The sequence below is a fragment of the Gadus macrocephalus genome, chromosome 16 (assembly GCF_031168955.1).
Source record: "Gadus macrocephalus chromosome 16, ASM3116895v1".
In the NCBI taxonomy this organism is placed as follows: domain Eukaryota; kingdom Metazoa; phylum Chordata; class Actinopteri; order Gadiformes; family Gadidae; genus Gadus; species Gadus macrocephalus.
The window spans coordinates 15,490,549-15,514,080 of record NC_082397.1 but is presented as its reverse complement, the minus strand read 5'-3'; the positions used below and the strand labels follow the sequence as shown (position 1 = coordinate 15,514,080).

Here is a 23,532-nt window from a genome sequence, read left to right as displayed (position 1 = left end):
GCAACGGCGGTTTAAGCATTGACATGGGACAAAATAATTGGATGCACTCTATGCACCTGTATGCTATACGTCCCATCCCATTGTAGTTTTCTGCACAATTTTTGTATTTCTGTGTGCAGATGTGTGAATGTCGATCTCTGATCCAGCCCGCTGTGGTAACATGCTGCTGTGATTATAGAGAGCAGCCGCGCTGTCTCTGCGGCCTTGTGCTACATGGCCGTTACAGCGCCGGCCGGCCTCCACTACAAATTGGATGAACAGGCCCGGACACATTTTCAATATTATCACATTAAACCAAGTGGACCTTGATTGATAACCTAATATTGGCCTAATGCAAAACATCAATCATGGCAAGTATATTAATTATTTAATATTGTTGCCTAATTCAGAAATCGATGCTGCCTCTGCTGCTGCTGGCCGTGCGGGGGGGGGGGGGGGGGGGGGAAGAGGGCGAAGGAGAGGGAGAGCGAGAGGGAGGGAGGGAGGGAGGGAGGGAAAGAAAGAGAGGGGGAGAGAGAGAGAGAGAGAGAAAGAGAGAGACATAGAGAGAGAGAGCGTTCCCCCAAGACAGGAGATAATATGATGTTTAAAAAAATAAAAAAGGGATGAGACAGTCAAATGACGTGTGCGTGTGTGCACGTGCACGCTTTGCACATGCACGCACATGTGAGCCGTGGCGTGTCTAATGGATTGAGCTCTCCCTCTGGCCCAGGAGTGGACAACAACAGTGGACAGAAGGCTATTGATGAAGTCATGTCAGGGAGAGAGAGCTGCAGAAAGACAGAGAGAGAGGGAGAGCTGTAGAAAGAGAGAGGGGGAGGGAGGGGAAGACTGTAAATGTGAGAAGCAAATTCATTAGGAGAGGGTTTATGAACGCTGCATCCGTAGCAAAGACGGAAACCCCCTAACGAGAACATCCAGCGTTGCCGTACGGGAATGAGAGGGAACGAAAGAAAGAAGTGGAGAGAGAGAGAGAGAGAGAGGGGGAAAGAGAGAAAGAGAGGGGCGGAGAACGATGGAAAAGTCGTGACTCCCCCATGTTAGATTGTTTCCCACTAATTGCGCTTCATTAGCGGATTACACACACTGTCACCACGGTAACAAATGTGTTGCTGTCTGGCTGCCGAGCGGCCGTCGTGTATAATGAATGTGGCTGGGTGTTCGTCAGAATGTAATGTAATTACGGCGAGATGAAGTTTGCCTTAAGTGGTTGACTCGCGTGCATACGACGAAACAGCAGCAGCAGCCCTCGGTTCCCCGTGAAGGCATCCCTCCCTCGTGTTCTCCTCCTTCCTGTCGTCCCAATCGCTACCCATTTATTTTTATCGCAGATTCCTTTATGTCTCCTTTTAAATGGGGAAGAGGGAGGGTTGCCTTCCTGGTCTCTGAGGGTCCCTTCCTGGTCTCTGAGGGTCCCTTCCTGGTCTCTGAGGGTCCCTTCCTGGTCTCTGAGGGTCCCTTCCTGGTCTCTGAGGGTCCCATCCGGGTCTCTGAGGGTCCCATCCGGGTCTCTGAGGGTCCCATCCGGGTCTCTTGGTCCCTTCCTGGTCTCTGAGGGTTTTCAGTGGGGCTTCGCCTGTATTCAAGGTTGGAGTAAATGGAATGGTGGGATGAGCGGATGGATGGATGGATGGAGGGAGGGAGGGAGGGAGGGAGGGAGGGAGGGAGGGAAGTATTGAGGGAGAGTTTGTGTGTGTGGGAGGGGGAGGGTAGATGGATTAGACAGTGTGTAATTTTAGAGATGGTGTAGATTTACACTGTGATGCTGCTGGCTGCATTAGCAACTGAAGCCTGTCGATAAGCCTTGGATCTCCTCTCCTCTCCTCCACACACGCGCGCACACACACACACACACACACACACACACACACACACACACACACACACACACACACACACACACACACACACACACACACACACACACACACACACACACACACACACACACACACACACACACACACACACACACACAGCTGCACCCACACTGCTGTGGGTGGAGTTGTCAGTTATGGGTACCAGAGTGGGGGGATGGGGATATTATGGGATGGGCACTGTTTGTGTTCTCTTGATCTTTTGATATTCGCTGCTGGAAATGTAAAAATGTGCCAAATTTGCATCTATTATTTATTGCCAATTTGCTCTTTTTAACCGACTGTACCCTTCCTCCCCCACGATCTTCCTCTCTCTCATTCTCACACGCATGCACACACACACACACACACACACACACACACAGAGTTACACTCTCAAACTGCTACCATAATTCTCACACACACATTTTTTTTATTAATTTTTGTTTTGTAACATCAGAGTTCTGTCTCTGTAGTGTAAAAAATATTATTACACCAGCCGGGATTGTGGCAACGGCTTTAACCCCAATCTGTTTTAAATGTACACACACGCATTTACACACATACACAAAAACCCTCCCATTCTCAATCTGTGAGACTACTTCCTTAATCATATACACACATTTCTTTTTCTTTATTTGTAGATAATATGATCAGTTTTCTCTCTGTAGTGTCAACATTAATCTTATTACAACAAGCTTCGTGGGCCCAGTATTAGTTCAGCCTCGTCGTTTGAGACACACACACACACACACACACACACACACACACACACACACACACACACACACACACACACACACACACTAAAACACACACACACACTAAAACACACACGCAGTCATTAGAGTCTTAGAGTCCCAGAGTCTGAATAGTTAACAATTAGCAGGATTCTTTCCTGTGTTCTTTCCTTTTGATGAACTAAAGTCTGTTTGATTTTCTCCAGATCAAGTTGTCTGTAGCTTATCCCAACTCTTCTCCCGCTATAATTGAGAGAAGCTGAGAGTGTGAGGAGTACAACACTTGCTTCTCGTTAGCTCGTCCGCTTCAGCCACCGCTGGCTTTCCAAGCAACGTTATATTTGTTGATATTGCATACACGCGTCGATCACTTTCACATTGTTTGAGGTTCGGCAAGTAAATGCTCTTTGTTTCACTTTTTCCCTCGCACTTGCCACGACATGGTGCCTGGTGCCAGCACTTCATTAACATGTGTGCTAATGTGCTGTGCTGTTGTGTTGCAGGGACACCGCCATCATCAAAGCCGGTTTAGAGCATCTGGTAAGTTCTAATTTCCTGCTCCACATTCACACGGACTTTGATAGATGCATCCCAAATGCTACAATGTGAGCTAAGTTACCTGCAGCTGTGAGTGTAATTGTGAGTGTGAGGGGGTGAGGGAGAGAGAGAGGTTTCACCATGTGGGGTTGGTTAATCCTGGTGAATAGATCAGGAAAAATCTTGGGGGATCCCTGCATGAATGTTCACAAACAAATACTGTGTTGTTGCTGCATCCTATGTAACCTTATTGCTTGTGTGCACACACGTATACAAACACAAAGCAGAACCACACTTTCTCCCCTTTCACCTCCTGGGGCTGTCCTGTAGCCCCCCATGACCATGAATCCAAGGCCTGCATAAAAGCTCTCTCTGGGGACGTGGGGGTCGGACACTTCCAGGGGTTGGGGGTACTCTGGGCTTTAATACAGGGTCGGGGTGTCGTGACCACCAACTGGAAGAGGTCCTCGCTCCTCTTTTTGGGGTGGCTTATAGGGGGGGCGGGGGGGCACCCAAGGATCTCTGTATGCTCTGTATTCCAGGGGATGAATTATAGAATGGGGTCAGCCGGGGTCTTGGATCTCTGTGGACGCGGCGTCGCCTCCCCTCCCCGCGCTCTGCTTGCATACTAAAGACAGCGCTGGCAGCACCCCTACGCAAATGACCCCGCACCCCCCCCCCCCCCCCCCCCCCTTCCTCTTTCCTACACACATGACCCTGAAACGCCATGCAAATGCCTGACCGTCGAAAGAACCGAAAAGAAGGAAAGGATGGAAGAAGAGAGTCCAACGTTGGTCGGTTGCTCTTGATTGCGTCGTCTTTAGCATGTCACAGACCGTTGGCCACAGGTCTGAGACCCCAGGTGGAACTAGTGATCTGTTACCGAGTGTGTCTTGCCTCCTAATAGACCCCAAAAAAAATTGGACTCCTTCATACTGCCCGCCCTTATGGTATTATTTTGATGGCAGAGTTATGGCCGATTCATGCAAAACTATGATTGTGCACATGAGCCGCCGTTGTTCAATCCTTCAGTCTGCTTCAGAGAACCCAAGGGTTTCAGAACTTCCTTGGCACATCAAGGACATTTCCCTTAGGTAATGTGGGAAGTTATAAACGGAGCTTAAAAAATTACATCACAGGATAAATTACAAATTACCACTTTTGCAGGTGCTTATTTTTATGATGGAAGTCAATGGTGATAAAACGTTGACTTCAACCACTCTGAAGGTGAACAACGCAGAGTTGTCAAAGTTGGTTCTCATACAGAAACTGTGCATATGCAGGTATAGTACAAGTATAGAACATCTTTGGCGACAGGGGGCGCCATAACTCACAATCAAACAAAAACTATCAACCCCATTAATCAATCAATCACAAGTCTTCTTCAAAGCGGACCAGGGACTTGAAACTCGATTTGCCTGCTCATTGGCCTTGCTAGCATGACCATGTTAGCTTGCTCGCTCATTAGCCCTGTTAGCATTAGAATGTAAGCATGCTCGCGGTATATTGCGCACACGATGACTTGGCCAACCCAACCACATTCATTTTCTTTAAAAAATGCATATGCGTCGATATGTCTAGTTTCATGTGTTATGGATCTATTTTTGTTGGGAAAGACTTATGAACAAGAACCTATGAACATTCTTTCTTTTTCAATTTGCTTTTTTGTTTCATGTTCACTTAACATACTTCGATACTAACGTATTACAACCATTATTATATTTTAAACCATTATAGAAACTAGAACACGATCAACCCTCACGGATCGGGACGCAAGTGATCTGCGGATCGGCTATGCAAAAAAAATACGTTCACGTGATCGGCGCATGTTTAAACGACAATTCAAGTATTTAGCACATTGAGCCCCCTTTCTGGTTTGTCTAGGATGAAATATAGTGGTTGACACATGGATGTTGACTATTGGTCCTGTCTTTTCGAATCGCCCCTGCCTGCCTCAGAAGGGCTGGCCAGGGTCATTCACAAACCTGTCCTTAAAACAACCCTAAACTTTCGTTTTCAGAAATGTGCAACTCACTGAGTGGTTAGTGATGTTTGTTGATGTTCCTAATCAAGTATCATAGTGAAAAACAGTTTCTGTCGTGTTTTATTTGGCATTTTGTAAATCCCATTGAAACGGAAACCGGACCGGAAACGGAAAGGGCTGTTTATGTTTGGTTGTAGTCTTTTCGCTCGGTTCTCCGTATCAACAGTAGGGCTAGAACCGAGCAAAAAGACTACTACTAGCCCCCCTTTCTGTTTCCGGTCAACGAGCAATGAGTTTTCCAACAGGCATCAATGGATTTACAAAATGGCACGACAGAAACTGTATTTCGTTACGATACTGGAAAAAGATGCAGACATCCTGAATTTAAAGTTGTAAATCCAGGTCTGCTGTGCTTCCTTTGGACACAGGTTTTTTATTTTATTTACTATCCATGTTTAAAAGAAGAAGGAATAATGCCTCAGTTTGCACTTTATATTGTTTTAAATTGTTCTAAAAAATATATTTTCAAAAATAAATTAACTCAAGGTCATCTTGAGTTAATTTTTTATTTTATGTGGATACAATGATTTTTTTTTAATATTTACTATGCTTAAAGGAAGCAGGATTATTACCTAATTTTTCACTTTATTTAGTTTTTACACATTTGAAGATTTTATTTAAAGTCACATTTGTCTTGTTATCTTTTTTGTTGTTGTTGATCCGGAAATGATCCGACCCCTGACCCGATCCGAACCGTGAGTTTTGTGATCAGTTGCACCCCTAGTTTACATGCGACATACACATATTACATACAGAAATATGGCAGTAAATCTTTCCAACCATCATATTTTCCTGGTGATGTTGTATTATATTAATGATGTGATGGAGCTCATAACATAGGAGCTGCCATCCCCCGTCTCCCTCTCCAAAGCATTTGAAAGGCTGTGATACATTGATACATAGATCTCACACATTGCCCCAGTCTTGAAAGAAACACTATTTCTGCAAATACACACAGAAACGCAGAACAACATTCTTCTAAGGGAGCAGAACTAACCAAAGTCACCTTTTAAATGTGCTTGTGCGTACCAGTTTGTGTGTGTAAACTCAGGTTATACACAAACTTATTAAAACTTTTTGAGCCCCTTAGATAGGTTGATCCTCCCTGGATATGTGTGAGAATGTTATTTGTACGCGCGTGAGCTCTTTTGGCAGGGGTTACTGTAGCCTTTTTGTGTGCGTTACTTGGTGTTATTTGGTTTTTCACACTAAGTGGACCCACAGGGATCACAATAATACGCTTGAGTTTGATAGTTTTTTATTTATTTTTTTACACTGACGGGCTGTTAAACGCCTGTGGTGATAGCTTAAGAGTTAAAGAGTATATTAACACTATAGTGCGCACACAAACACACACACAAGCACACACATGGACACAATCACACACATGGACACGCATACGCACACATGAGAGGATGGGCATCACTATGTTTGCGTATGCATTTGCGGAATTTGAATATGTGAATATTGAGTGTGTGTGAATTTATGGGTGTGTTTATACGTCTGGGCGGATTGCACCCCAGTCATCAGCGGCTTGAGGAGAGGTAGGCTCTCATTAGGATTCAGCACTGAGGACTGTAAATATTGGAGCTTGTCTCCCTCTGAGGATTGGTGTGTGTGTTGTGTGTGTGTGGTGTGTGTTTGTGTATGTGTGCGCGTGGAGTTGTCATATGTTGTTAACCCTCCTATTCCTCCTTCTCTACACCGCTTCCTCCAAAATATTCCTCATTTGATATACTACTGTTGAATAGTGAAGCATCAGCTACATATATATATATATATATATATATATATATATATATATATATATATATATATATATATAGCCCACTATACAGTCATTATAACCACTTAGCGAAGTCCAAGACAATTCTCTTAGCGATGGACCTTTTGCTATCTATCACTACCATTGTAATGGAAACAAATGAGCCTTCATTGTTTAAAACCAAACCAATTTGCATTGTCTATCAAGATCCTGTTTAAAGTAGTTTCAGCACTTAGTTTCGCAGAGTGAAGAGATGCATCCTTAAGTCTTGACGTGTTACTGATTTGCTCGGATAATTACGAGGACATTTGGGTTTTGGTTATGCGATTTGTTTCATCGCTGGGCTTTGTTTCATTTTTATTTTTTTCTAATTTCATGTGATTAAATGGATACGATGAGAAAGGAAGAGAGGCATACTAACTTTAATTGCTCCCAGTGCACCACTTTTCTTCTGCTACTGCGGACACACTCTTTCAATCACACATGGTGTCTCTCACTCACACACACAGGCACGCACACACACGCACGCGTGCGTGTATATACGGGTATGTGCAGATGCACATACCCGTATATACAAACACAAAATGATTACCGAAACAAAAGCACACACACATACATATAGCACATCCACTTTCATGCAAACAAACAAGCACAAACCCATCCAGGAGAATCATAAGCCCAAATGAAGTCGGTTACATTATAATGTGCTGTACCCGAGACAAACGAGTAACAGGAAATGTGAACAATCATAAAGAGAGAGAGAGTGAGCGACAGAGATAAACTGACAAGCAGCTGCTGAGGAAAGAGAGCAGAGGAGGAGAGGAGAGGGTGCCGATCAATCAGTACGTAAAGATTCAGTCTCACCAGCATGGCTCACTCACTCAGTCACTCGTACCACAGCCATGGGTGCTGGATGGGTCCCACCCCCCATGGGAGCCCGAGCAGGATGAGGTGTTAAGTCACTAATGGGGCGGATTACAGGCCAGTCCGGGGTCAGGGGTCGGGGAAGGTTCATGTTTTTTATTTCATTTTTTTGATCTACCGGAACAACCCATTAAACCCTGCTGGGAAGACAAGGGGGGAGAATATACCATGGTAGAAAAAAGGAAGACGTTTTATGTTTAGAAGGTAAAATAAATGAATATATAGCGACTTGAAGGTTTTCTCAGCAGACCTGCTGAGAGCAGATCAGTAGATGGGGGGTCCATTAGGGACTCTGGTCCCTTGGTAGGGTGAAGAGTTCAGCATGTCTCCTAGCCTGGCTCACCTACTGACAGACAGCCACCAGCATGTGGAGAGGCAAAACACACTCACACACGGACACGTGCACGCACGTGCACGCATGCGCTCGCATACAGAGACACCAACACACACCAACACACACATTCACACATGCATGAGCACATCAACACACACGCACAACAACACACATGCACGCACACACACCAACACACACGCACGCGCACACATCAACACACATGCACACACCAACACACGTACACACCAAAACACACGCACACAGGCAAGCATAAACACACAGATAGATGCAATGAACACGTGCAAACAAACGTACAAAGACGCACAAATACCAGAGACGTAGGCTGGTCTTCCATATCTACACTATACATTATGAATGTATAAATGAGGCCTCTATAAGCATCTATGCGTTAATGTATAGTATACGTACTGTTGGATGCCAAATAGTTTGACACATTAAATATCAATGGTTCTTGACACATATTTTATTTTCTCGCATTCTCTTTACATTTATCTTTCCATCTCCACTATCACAGACATTTAGCTTTTCTAACTTATTTTCCAGCTCCCTTCCTCTTTCCCTCCGTCATCTAATTGTATCGAATACAGAGTCAAAGACAGAGGAGAGAGAGGGAGAAAGAGAGATACAGGGCGAGAGATACTGTCGTGCATAGAGCGAGGGTGAGCACGGCCAGATAAAAGAGGAAGGTAGAGCCAGGCTGATAATCTGCAAACAGATTTCCATGCTTATTACACTAATGATTTCATCATATTTGATGTGGCAGTGGGGAGATGGGAGGAGCCATGTGGTGTGTGTGTATGTGCGCGTGCGCTTGTGTGTGTGTGTGTGTGTGTGTATGTGGGATGGGGGGCGGGGAAGAGGGATCTTCTCATCTCGCCGACACTGCTAAATGATGGAGTAATGTGAGTGACCTCTGACTTGGGGCTTGCCCATACATAATTGCATGTGGGTGGAGTGGTGGTGGGTTTGGCAGCACAACACCCAACCCCCCTCGCCCCAACCCCCCCCCCCCCCCCCCCCCCCCTTTACCAGTTTTTCAGTGTTTTCTTCTTCCTTTTTCGGTCCTGCTGACCGGTTTCCCTTCCCTCCACTTCTGCTCCTCCATCTTGTTTCCCCTGTCACGCCCCACTCGCCGCTTCAACCTTTTTTATTCCTCCCCCTCCCCCCCCCCCATGCCCGCCGACACCTTCGTCTCCACTATAAAAAGAAATAAAATAATAAGTGAAAAAAATCCCAAATAAAAGAGAGATTGCATTAATTTTCAAATGATGATATTACATTTAGCGTGGGGGCCTCATATATCAAAGCGGGAGAGCTGCTCCCGTACTGTATGCGCTTCATCTTAATGGTATCGCTGGATGTCAAGGGCATGGAGGAAATTAAATCGGAAAGTGCAGATAGACCAAAGGAGATATTATCTCTGGATGATTGCAGTTTTGATAGGTATTCCAGTGGATTTCATTTTCTCCGGGTGGGGAGAAGATGAGTTGGCCCGCACATTTGCTCATTTTTCTTCTACATGATTTATGCGAGTTGAGTGTAAAACCCCTCCTCCGCCAGCCCACCACCAAACACCACCAAACACAACCCCCCCCCCACCTCACCTCACCAGCTACATGCGCACACCCCACAAACACACAACAACAACCCTTTTATCAGACACACCACACACACACACTTTGCGGGATGCACATTAACAGTGTTGGGTTTCTTCACGGTCAGGACAATGTTTGCGTGGGAGTTTGATTGTGTGTGTGTTTGAAATTGTGTGTCTATGTTCATGCCTCTACACACGCCTCGTTGTGTGTTTGTATTTTTGTGAATTGCTTCATCGTCGCTTGGTCTTTTGTCTGCTTTTTTGTGTGTGTTGTGTCTGTGTGTGTGTGGAGTGTGTTGGGGCGTGCACGGTGGCAGGCACGGCAGAGCCATCAGTGGGAATGAATCCAGGGAGATGAGAGGGTGTCATTACTCAGACTTGTTTACATTCTAAATACGTAATGAAATCTTGTTGGTAATAATGACGGGGAATAAAAGTTTGGGGAATTGTAAAAGTGGTGAAGTTTGAGAAATGAGCCCCGGCCCGTGAAATAGCATTTGGGGGCAGGAAACGACATTATTATGCAGTGCTCCTGCCTGCCTTAGACATGAAGATGAACTGCTGGCGGCCCATAAAATGCTGTTAGCTCTAGCCTGAAGTATGGCACATTGTAAAAGAGGCCTGATCCCATATTGCCATTATATATAAAAGTATAGCCATACACAACATTATTTTTCATATAAGATGAGCCCGGCAACAGGGACCCAGTCCCCCCACACACAAATATACATACACACCCACACACAACCCCCCCCCCCCCCCCCCCCCCACAAACACACACACACAAACACACACACACACACACACATAAACTCTGCCTCCCTCTCCAATAGGTGGGATTTTTTTCCACTTATAAAATATATAAATAAACATATTGCAGTGGAACCCGTCTCTGCCCTGATCTTATAGACCTTGATATTAAAAACAGAAATATTGCATTTTCTCGGGGCTTGGCTTTTCCCTCATCCTGTTTTGGGTGTGGGAGAATGGGGAGGTGCTGGCTGGGGGGCTGCTGGCCAAACAGAAGTCAACAAATTAAAGGAAATAGAAACAAATGAGACTTTGAGAATGCTTTGAGATGACTATTGAATAAATCGACTTGCGCATACCTCCTCGGTGACATTGACTGAGGTCTCGGGTCAGACCTGCCTGGCACGGACACACCAACCGTTTGTTTTTTCACTCTATATTTTTGTCAACTTTTTTGACTCTACTGTTGGTCACCCTTTTCATTCATAACCTCAACTTTAGTGTTTTTTTATTTAATTAAAGATTAACATTGCGTATTTAAGTATTTACTACTACTGTGATACTAAACTACCGTAATGGCGGTTGTCTTCACCTTGCATCATGTTTACAGTTGAATGTCAACGAAAAATATTTTATTTTACTAATAGCTGAATGTGACTGTTCCCTCTAATTCCTCAACGTCCATGTAAAAAAACTAAACGTTGGTTTCTTTTTAATCACCGAATGCCCTAAATGCATCAAAAGGGTCTCCCCACCGACGGGTGTTATATACATCACGTCTTTAATCCTCCCCTTGACTCCTGTGATGGAGCATCCGCGGCCGTGGGCTCAGCCCGGGCCGCATTAGGCCTCCTGTATCCTGCAGAGTGGTGCAGCCGAGGCGGGGATGAGATGAAACTCTGCTGGTCGCTGCTCCGCGTGCCACGGAGCCGGCAAGGCAGATGATGGCTTACCGTGTCGGACGCTTGGAGAGCTCCACTAATCATACAACACGACCACCATCTCTCACACGCACACTATTACGCGCACACGCGCTCCTTCTCTCTTCTTCGTTCTCAGTCTCTGTCCTGGTTCTCTCTCTCTCTCTCTCTCTCTCTCTCTCTCTCTCTCTCTCTCTCTCTCTCTCTTTCTCTTTCTCTTTCTCTCTCTCTCTCTCTCTCTACTATCTATCTTTTTCTCATCCACCTGCTCCCCACTTCCTCTACGTCTGTCTTTCTTCCCTGACTTCCTACTTTTTTTTTCTTCCTTCTTCTAATCCAAGCCCCTTGAAACAGCAGAGTGAATGCAGTGAATGGGGTAGATGAAGTGGTTTCAAGTGAACAGGCGCACCCCACCACCACCACACCATGAATGAGTGGACACACACAGTGAGGCCAGGGAGGGTCCAGTTTAACGTGACATTGTGGATCTCACTGACGTAGGCGTGCACACAGACACGTAATTTGTCTGCCTAAATGACGTGTGCTTGTGTGTGTGTGTGTGTGTGTATGTGTATGCGTGTGCGCGCATCTGTGTGGCCTCAGAGGCCCGCCTCGGTACTTAACAGAGGTTTAGCTTGTCATGTGAGGAGGCTCATAGTCTTAATGTAATGCAATACAAGGCCCTCTTTCTTGTTCTTGGCCCACCAGCACCCATGCAGTCGCCACTCTAAAGTTACACGGGCAGACTTCACAGAGGGTGTAAGGGGACAGATGTTGAGATAATGTGGTGTGATGGAGTGGCTGTCCACGATCACGTGTGTGTGTGTGTGTGTGTGTGTGTGTGTGTGTGTGTGTGTGTGTGTGTGTGTGTGTGTGTGTGTGTGTGTGTGTGTGTGTGTGTGTGTGTGTGTGTGTGTGTGTTTCACACAGTGGGCTGAATTACTATTTATAGACCCCCCCCCCCCACAAAACACACATTATACAGGGCCATGACATTGTTTTCATCTTGGTCAGAATGAACTTATTAGTATTTTTCTAATGTGGTTGTCAGGGTCTATTTGGAAGATGATGCAGACACTAAACACTATACACACATCCAATGGGCCTTTCAACAGAGTGGGGCGAGCCATCCACAAGCAAGCGACACAGAGAGAGAGAGAGGGAGAGTGAGGGTAAGAAAGAGTGAGGCAGAGGGAGATTCTCCCCTAACACCACCTGGCCTATGTGATTGATGGCGGTGTGTACATTGTAAAAACATCCCTTAATGAACACACGCACAGCAGGAACCACGCGTAGGAAACAAACTGCCACCTGCCGGGGCCCATAGCGTGCCCTTTCTTATTATATAGATCATTCTCCTGATGAGAGCCTGCTCCCTTGATGCTCCCGCTCTCCTTCAAGTGCTCTTTCATGGAGGCACTTATTGATCTCATTTGACTGGTATTGGAAGTGTTTTCTTTTTAGAGTAGTGTGTGTGTGTGTTCATGTGTGTGTGTGTGTGTGCGCACACGCACGTTTTTTCTTTTTATTTGTATCCCCAGGCACTATTATGTTATTAGCACTCTTATCGTTTACTGCATGGATTCACCTCATTACGACCTCGGCTCGACTTATCACAAAGAAACAATTTGGATCAGTTGTGTGCTGGTTGGACCACTTCTATTTCATGCAGGCCCCGCCATATAAGCTTGTGCGTGCAATTGCATGCCCTGAAAACAATGTTGCAATCAACACCCACATTTCCACAGCACTGTGAATACAGTGCGGTGCACAGCAGGGCTCGTCCTCCCTTTTCTTTCTGCAACAGGACGGTTCAGGTGTACCTGTTTGCGTCCACAGAGGACGGGTCAGGTGTACCTGTTGGCGTCCACAGAGGACAGGACAGGTGGACCTGTTTACGTCCAGAGGACACCAACTGCAGGATGGGGTTCTATCTCTCGGCCAGTAGGATCGACCTCCATCGGGTGGTAGATGGTTGGACAGGACAGGATACGGGGCTGGTCAGACAGGATACGCTTACACAAGCACACTGGACAGTTCACCGCCCGCACAATTTGTGTCGGGTGGTTGTGGATTTGGCTTCTGAGAGGTTGATTCTGAACTGAAGTTATAAGTTATCAGCACTATTCAGAGTGCTCACGTGCCTTCCACTTCCTTCCTCTACACGGCAAGGTGGGGCGCTTTCTAAGTGGTGTGACAGCATTCACGTGGTCCCATCTCATTGTGAGGTGGGTAGTGTGCTTAGTTTCTCATAGTGCTTACTGGAGAAAGGTTTGGCCTTTTCCACTGTCAATGTCTATTCAGCAGCTGTTTTGGCTGGCCACGTAGGATGCATGTGCTTACACCACGCTGTGGAGGGATAGTTAGGTTATTATACTGTGGTTCTATGATTGTAGGCATATTCGTCTAGTTTCCCACCTGCTATACCCTCCATTACATGGAGGACGAATGCTGCTATGCACCGCACTGTATGCACTGTGCCGTGAAAAATGTGGGCGGGGCCCACGTTGATTGGTACATTGTTAACGATTTCAAGCCCATAAGGCGAATCCTAGACGGCTACGCCTACAATCATAGAACCAGAGTTATTATAACTATCGTTTTCCTCCGACGCCTTCCCTACTCACTTCTTCAACTCTCTTACTTGTGTTTCCAAACTTTCTGAATTTCGGAGGGAATTAATAAATCTTCTCCCTCTCTTTTTCACCATGGTGATTATCTGAAGCTCGAGCAGAGTAGACATTGCCTTTCACACAATTCTCTCGCTCTCTCTCTCGCCGGTTCTTTCTCTTGTCTCTTTTTTCATTATCAGTCTCTTTCCTTCTCTGTATCTTTCTCAATTTCTCTTCACTGTCTCTTTTCTTGTTCTCTCTCCCTCTTTCTGTCTCTCATTCCGTCTCTCCCTCATCATGGGCTCCCTTTCTCTCTCCCTCCCCCTCCTTCCCCATAGTGTCTCTCTACATCTGTGTGTGTGTGTGTGTGTGTGTGTGTGTGTGTGTGTGTGTGTGTGTTGTATGGGCGCAGGTCTAATTGAGGGGAGAAGTCTCTTCAGATGCGCCATCCGCTTCTCCCCCAGCGGGGCGGACACAGAGCCGTCTCGTGGGAGCACAATTACCGCCGTTTTATTGTTTACTAATGAATTACACACACACATACACACAAACACACACACACACAGTTGCAGTTCACACGTGCCTGTGGAAAAAAAAAAGGGTTTAGTGGGATGCAAAATAATTTCTTGTGTATAATTGCTTGTGTTTGTTTGTGTGTGTGTATTCACACTCACAAGTGTGTGGGTGTTTGTGCTCGAGCACTGCTGTTCCGCTCTATTTTCCGCAGACTTCTAAGTACCTTCTATTGCATTAGTTGTTATTGTAATTCGAGATTAATTATCCCATTTCAGCCTTCATTTACAACTGGAAGCTGTGGGCCTGCAGTCTTTCCCTCATTAGCCATTAATCTGTTTTCTCTTGCTTCCTATATTTAAGACCTGGCGAGGTGTGTGTGTGTGTGTGTGGTGGTTTGTGCGCATTCGTGCCAGTCTTGTGTGTTGTGTTTGTGCGCAGGTTTGTCCGCATGCGTGTGAGTGCATATGTGCATGCGGGAGAGGGTGTGATTTAGCCCGGCACATGCCTTCGGGCCAGTGTAAACAAATGCTAATTTAATTACCAAGGAAATGTCATAATAAGCTGCAACTAAGATGATCGCTGTGCACACAGTGATCCGGCCATTTAAGCCGTCTGATGTGTGTTACTACTGTAGGATACTGGTTACACCAAAACTAAACTCTTTGCTAATCACTGCTTTGTGGGGGTTTGTGTGTGTGTGCGCGTATGTGTGTGTGTTCGTCGGCACGTGTGACCACGTGCACGTGTACATGCGTGAGTGAGGGGTTATAGATATGGCTGTGTTGAGAGTTTTCCCCTATCTCGGTATAATAGAGATGGTAATTTAAGCTGTCAAGCAGTACCCGTCGATGTGATTGTGATCCGCTGTGTCACCGGCACACACCCCGCCCCCCTCTGACTCCCACACACACACACACACACACACACACACACACACACACACACACACACACACACACGCACACACGCACCCCTCCACAGTTAAAATGTGCAGCAGGTAGTGTGTGTGTGTGTGTGCAGGGCCCCTTGACGTGTTTTCCGTCTAAGACACGGCGCCTTGACACCGGCACATTAAAGGGGTCATTATATTTCCCAGACTGCCGCAGAAAAAGTGACATTTTTACAAAGTGACAAGTTTACAGTTTGATAAATGTGATGTCTGCGGCGGCGGCTGGGATGGGTAGGGAGGGCATAGGTGCTGCGGGGGGGAACAAGAAGACGGGGTGTCGGAAGGGGAAGGGAGGTACGGGGGGGGATGGGTGGTGGAGGGGTGCAAGGCGTCTGTCAGCAGTGCCCTGGACGTGTCGTCTGAATGATCCTCCCAGGCAGGGCGCTCGCATCCCATCCCCATTAGCATTTAATTCCTCTCTTATCCTAAACACAGCCTCCGCCGCAACGCAGACGGGGAGAAACAAGAAAACAGGCCACGGGGAGCAATCTGTGGTGGGGGCCGTCTTTGATAGAGTCGTCACGCAGTTGACTTTCCTCCCCGACAATTATGACCCTTCATAAGAAGACTAATAGTGAGGATATTGGAACTACGGCCAGTCCCGCTGAGGACGAGTCAGTAGCAGGCAAACATAACTACCCTTGCCTACTGATACAACCGTCGTATCAGTCAGGCATGTAGCCCCCCCCCCCCCCCCCCCACACACACACGCACACGCACGGTTTCACGCACGCAAGCACGCACAGACGCAGAGACGCAAACACAGACGCACACAGACGCACACACACACGCACAGACGCACACACACGCACACGCACAGACACACATGCGTGCGCGTGCACAAACACGCACGCCAGTGTGCACATGGATACACCCCTGGCCAACAAGTGGCGGGATGGCAAGTGTGTGTAATCGCTCTCTCTCTACCTCTCTTCTCATCCAATTCTCCGTAGACCGGCTATCGCAGGCTTTTGTTTTTCCCTCTGCGTTTTCCCCTTTCTTTTGGTCTCTCTCTCGCTCTCTTAGCCTCTGTAAGTGTCTCTGTGTGTCTCTTGCTCTTTGATCGTCCCCGGCGTGTCAGAGTGTGCCCTCGTTTGGCTGCCTGCGTGACTCCGCCATCCCCAGGCTGTCTGCGCGGACGGGCTTAGCGGGGTTTTAGTTCCCCCCTTTCCCCTCTGTGTTGTCTCATGGTTCATGGTTAACATTTAACAACCGGGTGCCCAAAGGGACAGAGGGGGGGGAAATTGAGGGGGGATGATGTCTGTATGCATGCACACTGTGTGAATACTGAATGCTGTTTTTGTGGTCTGTGGGCTGCTCTCTTTTAGTGTGTACAAATACGATTTACTTTAGTTTTTTGCTCAAACATGGTCAGGCACCAAATCTCAAGTCAGGTATATATTTTGTGCCCCAATAACCATTATCTCTCTCCCTCTGTCTCTCTGTCATTGTCTCTCTCTCTCCCCCCTCTTCCAGATGCCAGCAGAACAGGCCAAGGTTCGGATGCATATGGTTCTACAAGCGGCAGGTAGGCGTCCACACTCTCTCACCCCCTCTCTTTTTCGCTCTTAATGATACGCCGACTTGTATCGTCCAATACCTTTTCACGTAATCTATTTTTAAATCACACACAGAAGCCCCATCTTTCCCCTTACTTTCTTTACACTTTGAGACTTTCCAATAGTCAGCGCAGTTTCTTTTCAAACACTCCCTAGCGTAAATAAGTCATGGATGTCAGCCTGTGCCTCCGTATTCATATACTCCAGTGTGTGTGTGTGTGTATGTTTTTGGTGTATATCTATATATACAGTACATATATCTATACTTCAGTGTGTATTCTTGGGCCAGGGCTTGGAAGCCAGATGGGACAGGCAGAGATTGACTGTGGAGAGAAATGTCTCCGTGCATGTGTACAGTCTCTCTCACACAAACACACACACACGCACGCACGCACACACACACTGTACCACGGGCACATACATGCACGCGGCTTAACCCCTCAGAACAGGGTTCTACTTTCAGCGCAGGAAATGTATGAAGGAGCCCGGGCGGCTATACATCACGTATAGATCAGCCGTCAGCTCCCCTCTTACCTCAGCCGGGGCCCAGTCTGTCCTCCTACCGTAGGACATCTCACCTCTCCTCTGGTTTCACTCTGAAGAACAGATACTTTCCTCTGTGTCCCCCCCCCCCCCCCCCCCCCCTCCCGGACGGGGTCATTATTATTCATTCAATTGAACATTCAGATGATTCTTCTCTATATGATGTGAAGCATTCGGCCCGTAATGCGGTTCAACATCCCTCCCTCCCTCCCTCCCTCCCTCCCTCCCTCCCTCCCTCCCTCCCTCCCTCCCTCCCTCCCTCCCTCCCTCCCTCCCTCCCTCCCTCCCTCCTGGCGGCTAATGTGATGCTAATGGCCGCGCGGCATCATAAAACGCAGAGGGCGAGTGCAGCAGGCCAGGGCAGACGCAGGGCCCACAGGCTACACGGAGGCAGACGACAGAGGGTTTAGTGCTCCGGGACCGGTCTCTGGCTTTCCTCTCTCTTTTCCCAGACGCTTCCCACTGAACAGGTTTACGGCCCTAATCAAAGACCCTCTCCCCCCCCCCCCCCCCGCGCGCAGGGCCTCTCCTAGGCCTGTCAGGGTGGCTGGGACGGCCGTATTATCGCACACAGGATCACCTGCGGGGAAAATCCAAACTGGATTAAAGATTGTGTCAATGAAGCGGTGTTGACAAAGCCGTAGACAATGGCATCCTCTGTTGTTCGGCTTTCGTTGTGTTTGTTTGTGTTTATTTGGATGTTTATTTTTTCGGTGCCTCTCCCGATGCCCTCTCATCGCTGCGGTTGTGACACATAGTTCCCTAATTGTAGACCATATTTGATGTATGCTTATTGATTCTGTGTGTGTGTGTGTGTGTCTATTAGGACATTATTAGGATCATTAGGAGCATCTATTGTCTACTCTCTGAAGCCAACAGATGGATTACTCACAGACCCCCCCCCCCCCCCCTCCCCTCCACTACTCTCTCTCTTTCACTGTTCCCCCCCCCTAAACACCAGTTCACTCGTTCTCCGTTCTCTCTATCTCTTCAAAAACGGACGGAGGAAGATAAAGACGTGGTGGAGGGGCAGTAAGAAGCAGCAGATGTTTGGAGGTTGGGTGAATGTTAATGTCCTGACGTAACCCACCGCCCCGGCTTAAACCTGCTCCCCTGTTCCTCCTCCTCCTCCTCCTCCACCTCTTCTGGCCCTCCTCCTCCCACCTCCTCCTCCTCCTCCTCCTCCTCCTCTCTGAGCGCCCGCCAGCCTTTGCCTCTCGGGGTCTCCTGACATCTTTTAAGCCTGCTGCTCTCTTCTCCTCTCCATCCTCTCCCTCTCTCTCTCTCCCTCCCTCCCTCTCTGTCTCTCTCTCCCCCCTCCCCTCCTGTTCCTTTTGTCCATCTATGGACTCTCCCTAGTCAGTAGAGAGGAGATCATCCCCTGGCTGAATCAGCTCAGCTCTTTGTGTCGGGAGGGCTCTGTGGACCTGTAATGAGCCCCCCTCGGCTGGCCCGCTGGCCTGCTTAGCGCTCTCTGGGAGCTGCCTCCGTGTGTGTGTGTGTGTGTGTGTGTGTGTGTGTGTGTGTGTGTGTGTGTGTGTGTGTTTGCCTTTCTGCTAGTGTGTCTGAAGAAGTGGGAGGTTGGTGTGTGGGGGGTGGGGGTTGGAACACTGGCCTCCTATAAAAGAGTTGGACCGATATGTTTATGGGTCACTTCCTGCCTGGCCTAAATATTCAACATGCACGCACTCACACACACAAGAGTGCACACATGCACTGCACGCCTCTAGAAAGAAAACCCACTTAGTGATTTAATTGATACCAAATGGAGTTTGTTTTCCGCAGTTCTTCTTGGTACTTAGAACGATTTATAATTTTCGTGTCTCAGATGTTTGGTCTACTTGAGTTATGTATAATGTTGCGCACCTACCAAACATCGGCTTGTATTCCTCGAAGGACAGGCTACGTCTCAAGGCGTATAGCAGCCTATTTTTAGGGATTTGGTTTCATCTCTTTATTAACTTTTAACTGATTCGATTTGAAATCCATTCCAAGTTGCTACCACAAAGAATATGCTGAGGAGGATTATTTGAAGTGCTTCACCAACCCGTCTTGGTTTTCCATATTAAGTTCATATTCATATTCAATTGTATCCAAATTGAGGTGAATTTACCCCAAGTTGTGTGACGTTTGGGAGCTTAGCATTGTTCGCCACACTATTTTACTCGTTATCAAATTATGTTATCCAGGTCGATACTGATCAGTCTATTAGTTTTACTGAAAAGTAAAATTTTCCTTCTTATGTGAATAAGGATATCTTTTGAAATCCTCCTAACTTTTTCTGTCAATGAGTTGTTGTTTTTTTAACCTTATTGGATGTCTGTCTCCACAACTCTCAAGTTTTGAACCTCACTGCATTCAGCTGGACCGTTCAGTAGTTTAGAAGGTTTTAAAACAATGTTTTCTCAACTGCACACACACACACACACACACACACACACACACACACACACACACACACACACACACACACACACACACACACACACACACACACACACACACACACACACACCGGCTACCACATCCCCGCCATGAACAGCAAACCGTCTGTCGGCGTCTGTTTCCCGGCCAGTACGCATGCGCCCCCTCCGGGAGGCGGCGGCGGCGCGGGGGCCTCTGTCCACATCCACACATCAATAGGGAGTGTTTGCAGAACACCCACCGAGGACCGTGGGGGGCCAGGGGTCATCAAAACCTCCGTCCGCTCCCTATTGGAGCCATTGACGGCAGCAAAACAAACAAGTCCTTAAGATCTCATCAGAGGCCTGAACTTGGCAACGGCTCGCCGGCCTGGATCAACCCGCTCGGCTGCTGCTGCTGCTTTTGGAGCGGTAACACCTTTAGTGCTACTACTGCTGCTGCCCGAGGAGCCTCCACACGTTACAGGGGTCCTACGTCACAGCGCAGCCTGGGGTTCTCTGTTGGCCGTGCTCCGCCGTAGTGGGGGCACTCTGGTTGTATTACTGTAGAATCTTGAAGCAACGTTAATGTACCGTAACTTAGGCTAAGGGAAAACGTTTTGCTTTCAAGGGTCCCATGTAAAATGCTGTTGCAGTTTCAGACACATCAATGTCTCCGCATAACGACAAAGCATTTCAGGATTAATTGCTGAACCATGAACAGAGTAACATTACCACCAGCACAATAACTAGCATTCCAATGCTCCTATGCTTTCAAAATGGAGTTGGTCATTATGATGTGACGTTTAATGTGTTAAAACGCCTATCTGTAGGTGATCCGAGCCATTTATTTGTACCTAAAAGCCGTTGCACTGATTAATAATCATGAAAGGGGTCAAGGATAATCTAGTGATTAGGGTTTTGTCTCCCAGATGAAAGGTTCTGGGTTCGATGCCCAATATGCCAAATTGAACTGTATCACTTCAATGCTAAAGTCGGTCTCCGCCTTGTGTGTGTGTGTGTGTGTGTGTGTGTGTGTGTGTGTGTGTGTGTAAGCATGGCCATTTGAGTGACAGCTGAGGTGGCACAGTGAGGGGCGTGGCCCAAACAGCTTAGTAGCACCATGTGATTGGACTATTGCTTCCACAGTACATGCGGGTATTAGGATTCACTGTCACAGCGGGGGTCCTTGAGCAACCCCCTTCCTGGCCATGTCTCTCGCTCCCTCTCTCTGTCTCTTGTTCTCTCTCTCTCTCTCTCTCTCGCTCTCGTGAACTCTCTCCCCCCTTTCTCTTACAGCGTATACTCCCAGATAGTGTGTAGATCTGGATACACTTCTCTGTTGCTCTACCTTCTTCTCCCTTGAGCTCCTCATTTCTTCTCCCGCTGCCAACGCACCCCCCACCTTACCGACGCCCAGCCCACCCCTCCTATCCCCGTCCTACCCCAGCCCAGCCCACCCCTCCTATCCCCGTCCTACCCCAGCCCAGCCCACCCCTCCTATCCCCGTCCTACCCCAGCCCAGCCCACCCCTCCTATCCCCGTCCTACCCCAGCCCAGCCCACCCCTCCTATCCCCGTCCTACCCCAGCCCAGCCCACCCCTCCTATCCCCGTCCTACCCCAGCCCAGCCCACCCCTCCTATCCCCGTCCTACCCCAGCCCAGCCCACCCCTCCTATCCCCGTCCTACCCCAGCCCAGCCCACCCCTCCTATCCCCGTCCTACCCCAGCCCAGCCCACCCCTCCTATCCCCGTCCTACCCCAGCCCAGCCCACCCCTCCTATCCCCGTCCTACCCCAGCCCAGCCCACCCCTCCTATCCCCGTCCTACCCCAGCCCAGCCCACCCCTCCTATCCCCGTCCTACCCCAGCCCAGCCCACCCCTCCTATCCCCGTCCTACCCCAGCCCAGCCCACCCCCTCCCCGGCTCAGCCCCTCAGGCCCTGACAGATGTGTGGTGAACAGACCGCATACATGGCGGGTGTCACCTTACCCCCCCTCTGGAACTAAAGGGCTAATGCTCCACGTTTAGGGGGCTGCTGCCTTTTGTTCTGCCTGGGTACGAGGTGACGAGGACGGGCGAGACCCAGGGAGAAGGGCCTGGCTCTTTCACTGGCTTAGAGCTACCTCTCTTTTTACGTCTCTCTGGACTCTATGTCGATAAAATCCCATTGGGATACGCACACACACACACACGCACACACACCCTCATCACCCTTAATGTATGGAGTCATCGCTGTGTGACCCGGAGATTAAAATGTGACATTTCTAGGATTTTTGATGCAATTAAATCCTTATTTCGACATTGAAAAGAATCGCAGAATGATTTACAGAAATGTCATTGTAAACATCACACATCAAAGTTCACGTCATGGTCCACATTGTCCTCCTGTAACTGATATACACTGGCCTGGCTAGCAGCCCAGATGGGCTAAGTAGGGGGAGTATCTGCCATCATTTTTTAACATGGTTGTCACTTCCTGCGAAACTTTGTCTTGCTTTGATTTGTATTTAATTTGCATTTTTTACAATTAACCTTGAACTGATTTCATTTTCGGTCTTCTGGAACTTTTTCTTTGTTGTCATTTGTGTTTTCTTTGTATGATTATGTCTTAAAAATTCTTTCATTTCTTATTCAACTCCCTGGTGACACTGAGCTCACTCAACAGTGATGTGAATCTAGGATATCTAATTCACATCGCGCGTGGTCACCGAACAGGCTGACCGAGTCACGTAGTTAAAAAGTGTCAGGTATAATCGGTGGACTTGTACCGTCGTCCCAGGCACCGTCGCAGTGACTCCGAGGCCGAGCAGCAGTGTTTATGTTCAAGGTGACCAAGGACATTGTCAAGAAGTCAAACCAGTAGCGACCGAACAACATGTCAAAGGGAAATTCCCTGTGTCACGCCAGGGGAAATCCACAATGATGACTATTATTATGGTCTGTAGACTAATATGTGATTACATGTTACACGGTGCAACGGTGCGTGGCGGTACGGAAGAGTACATGCAACTGCTGTTACTGGGGCAGAGACTATTCTCCTGGGGTTGAATTCTACGCCTTAACTGTTAAGTTGTATTCATTCAATGTTTTGGTCAACATTTTGGTCAACTAGTTGTTTTGCGCAGAGCAACTTTTTGTCCAACAGCATTACCGCCAGCCATCCATCCGTTACAAAAAGAGATTGGTATAGCAGGATGAGACCGTGATCCATATAAGCCCTCTTGTAGTATTTAGCCTTAAGGCTTTCCACCCCTATCTTTTAACAAATCACTCTTTAAGCTTCAGGTTAGCGAATGAGTTCAGACGTGACAATGTTTACCATTCGCCTTAATTAAACATTTTCTCTGATTATTTTTGTGCAAAAATGCAGCTTCATCCATTCAAAGTAGAAGTTCTACATGTTGTAACATCGATAGGAAATGAACACAAGTAGAAATCCCCTTTGCAAGTGTGTTGGAAT

At 47.6% G+C, this 23,532-nt stretch overlaps 1 protein-coding gene across 1 annotated transcript in view; it reads left to right on the top strand.

Annotated features, from left to right (window-relative positions):
• The window catches only part of LOC132474676 (serine/Arginine-related protein 53-like), a 105,234-nt gene that overhangs the window by 33,447 nt on the left and 48,255 nt on the right, over positions 1–23,532 (top strand). Inside the window, exons 5-6 of the mRNA XM_060075503.1 lie at positions 3,100–3,136; positions 17,042–17,099. Coding sequence (XP_059931486.1) covers positions 3,100–3,136; positions 17,042–17,099 — 95 coding nt within the window. The remainder of the gene's footprint in view (positions 1–3,099; positions 3,137–17,041; positions 17,100–23,532) is intronic.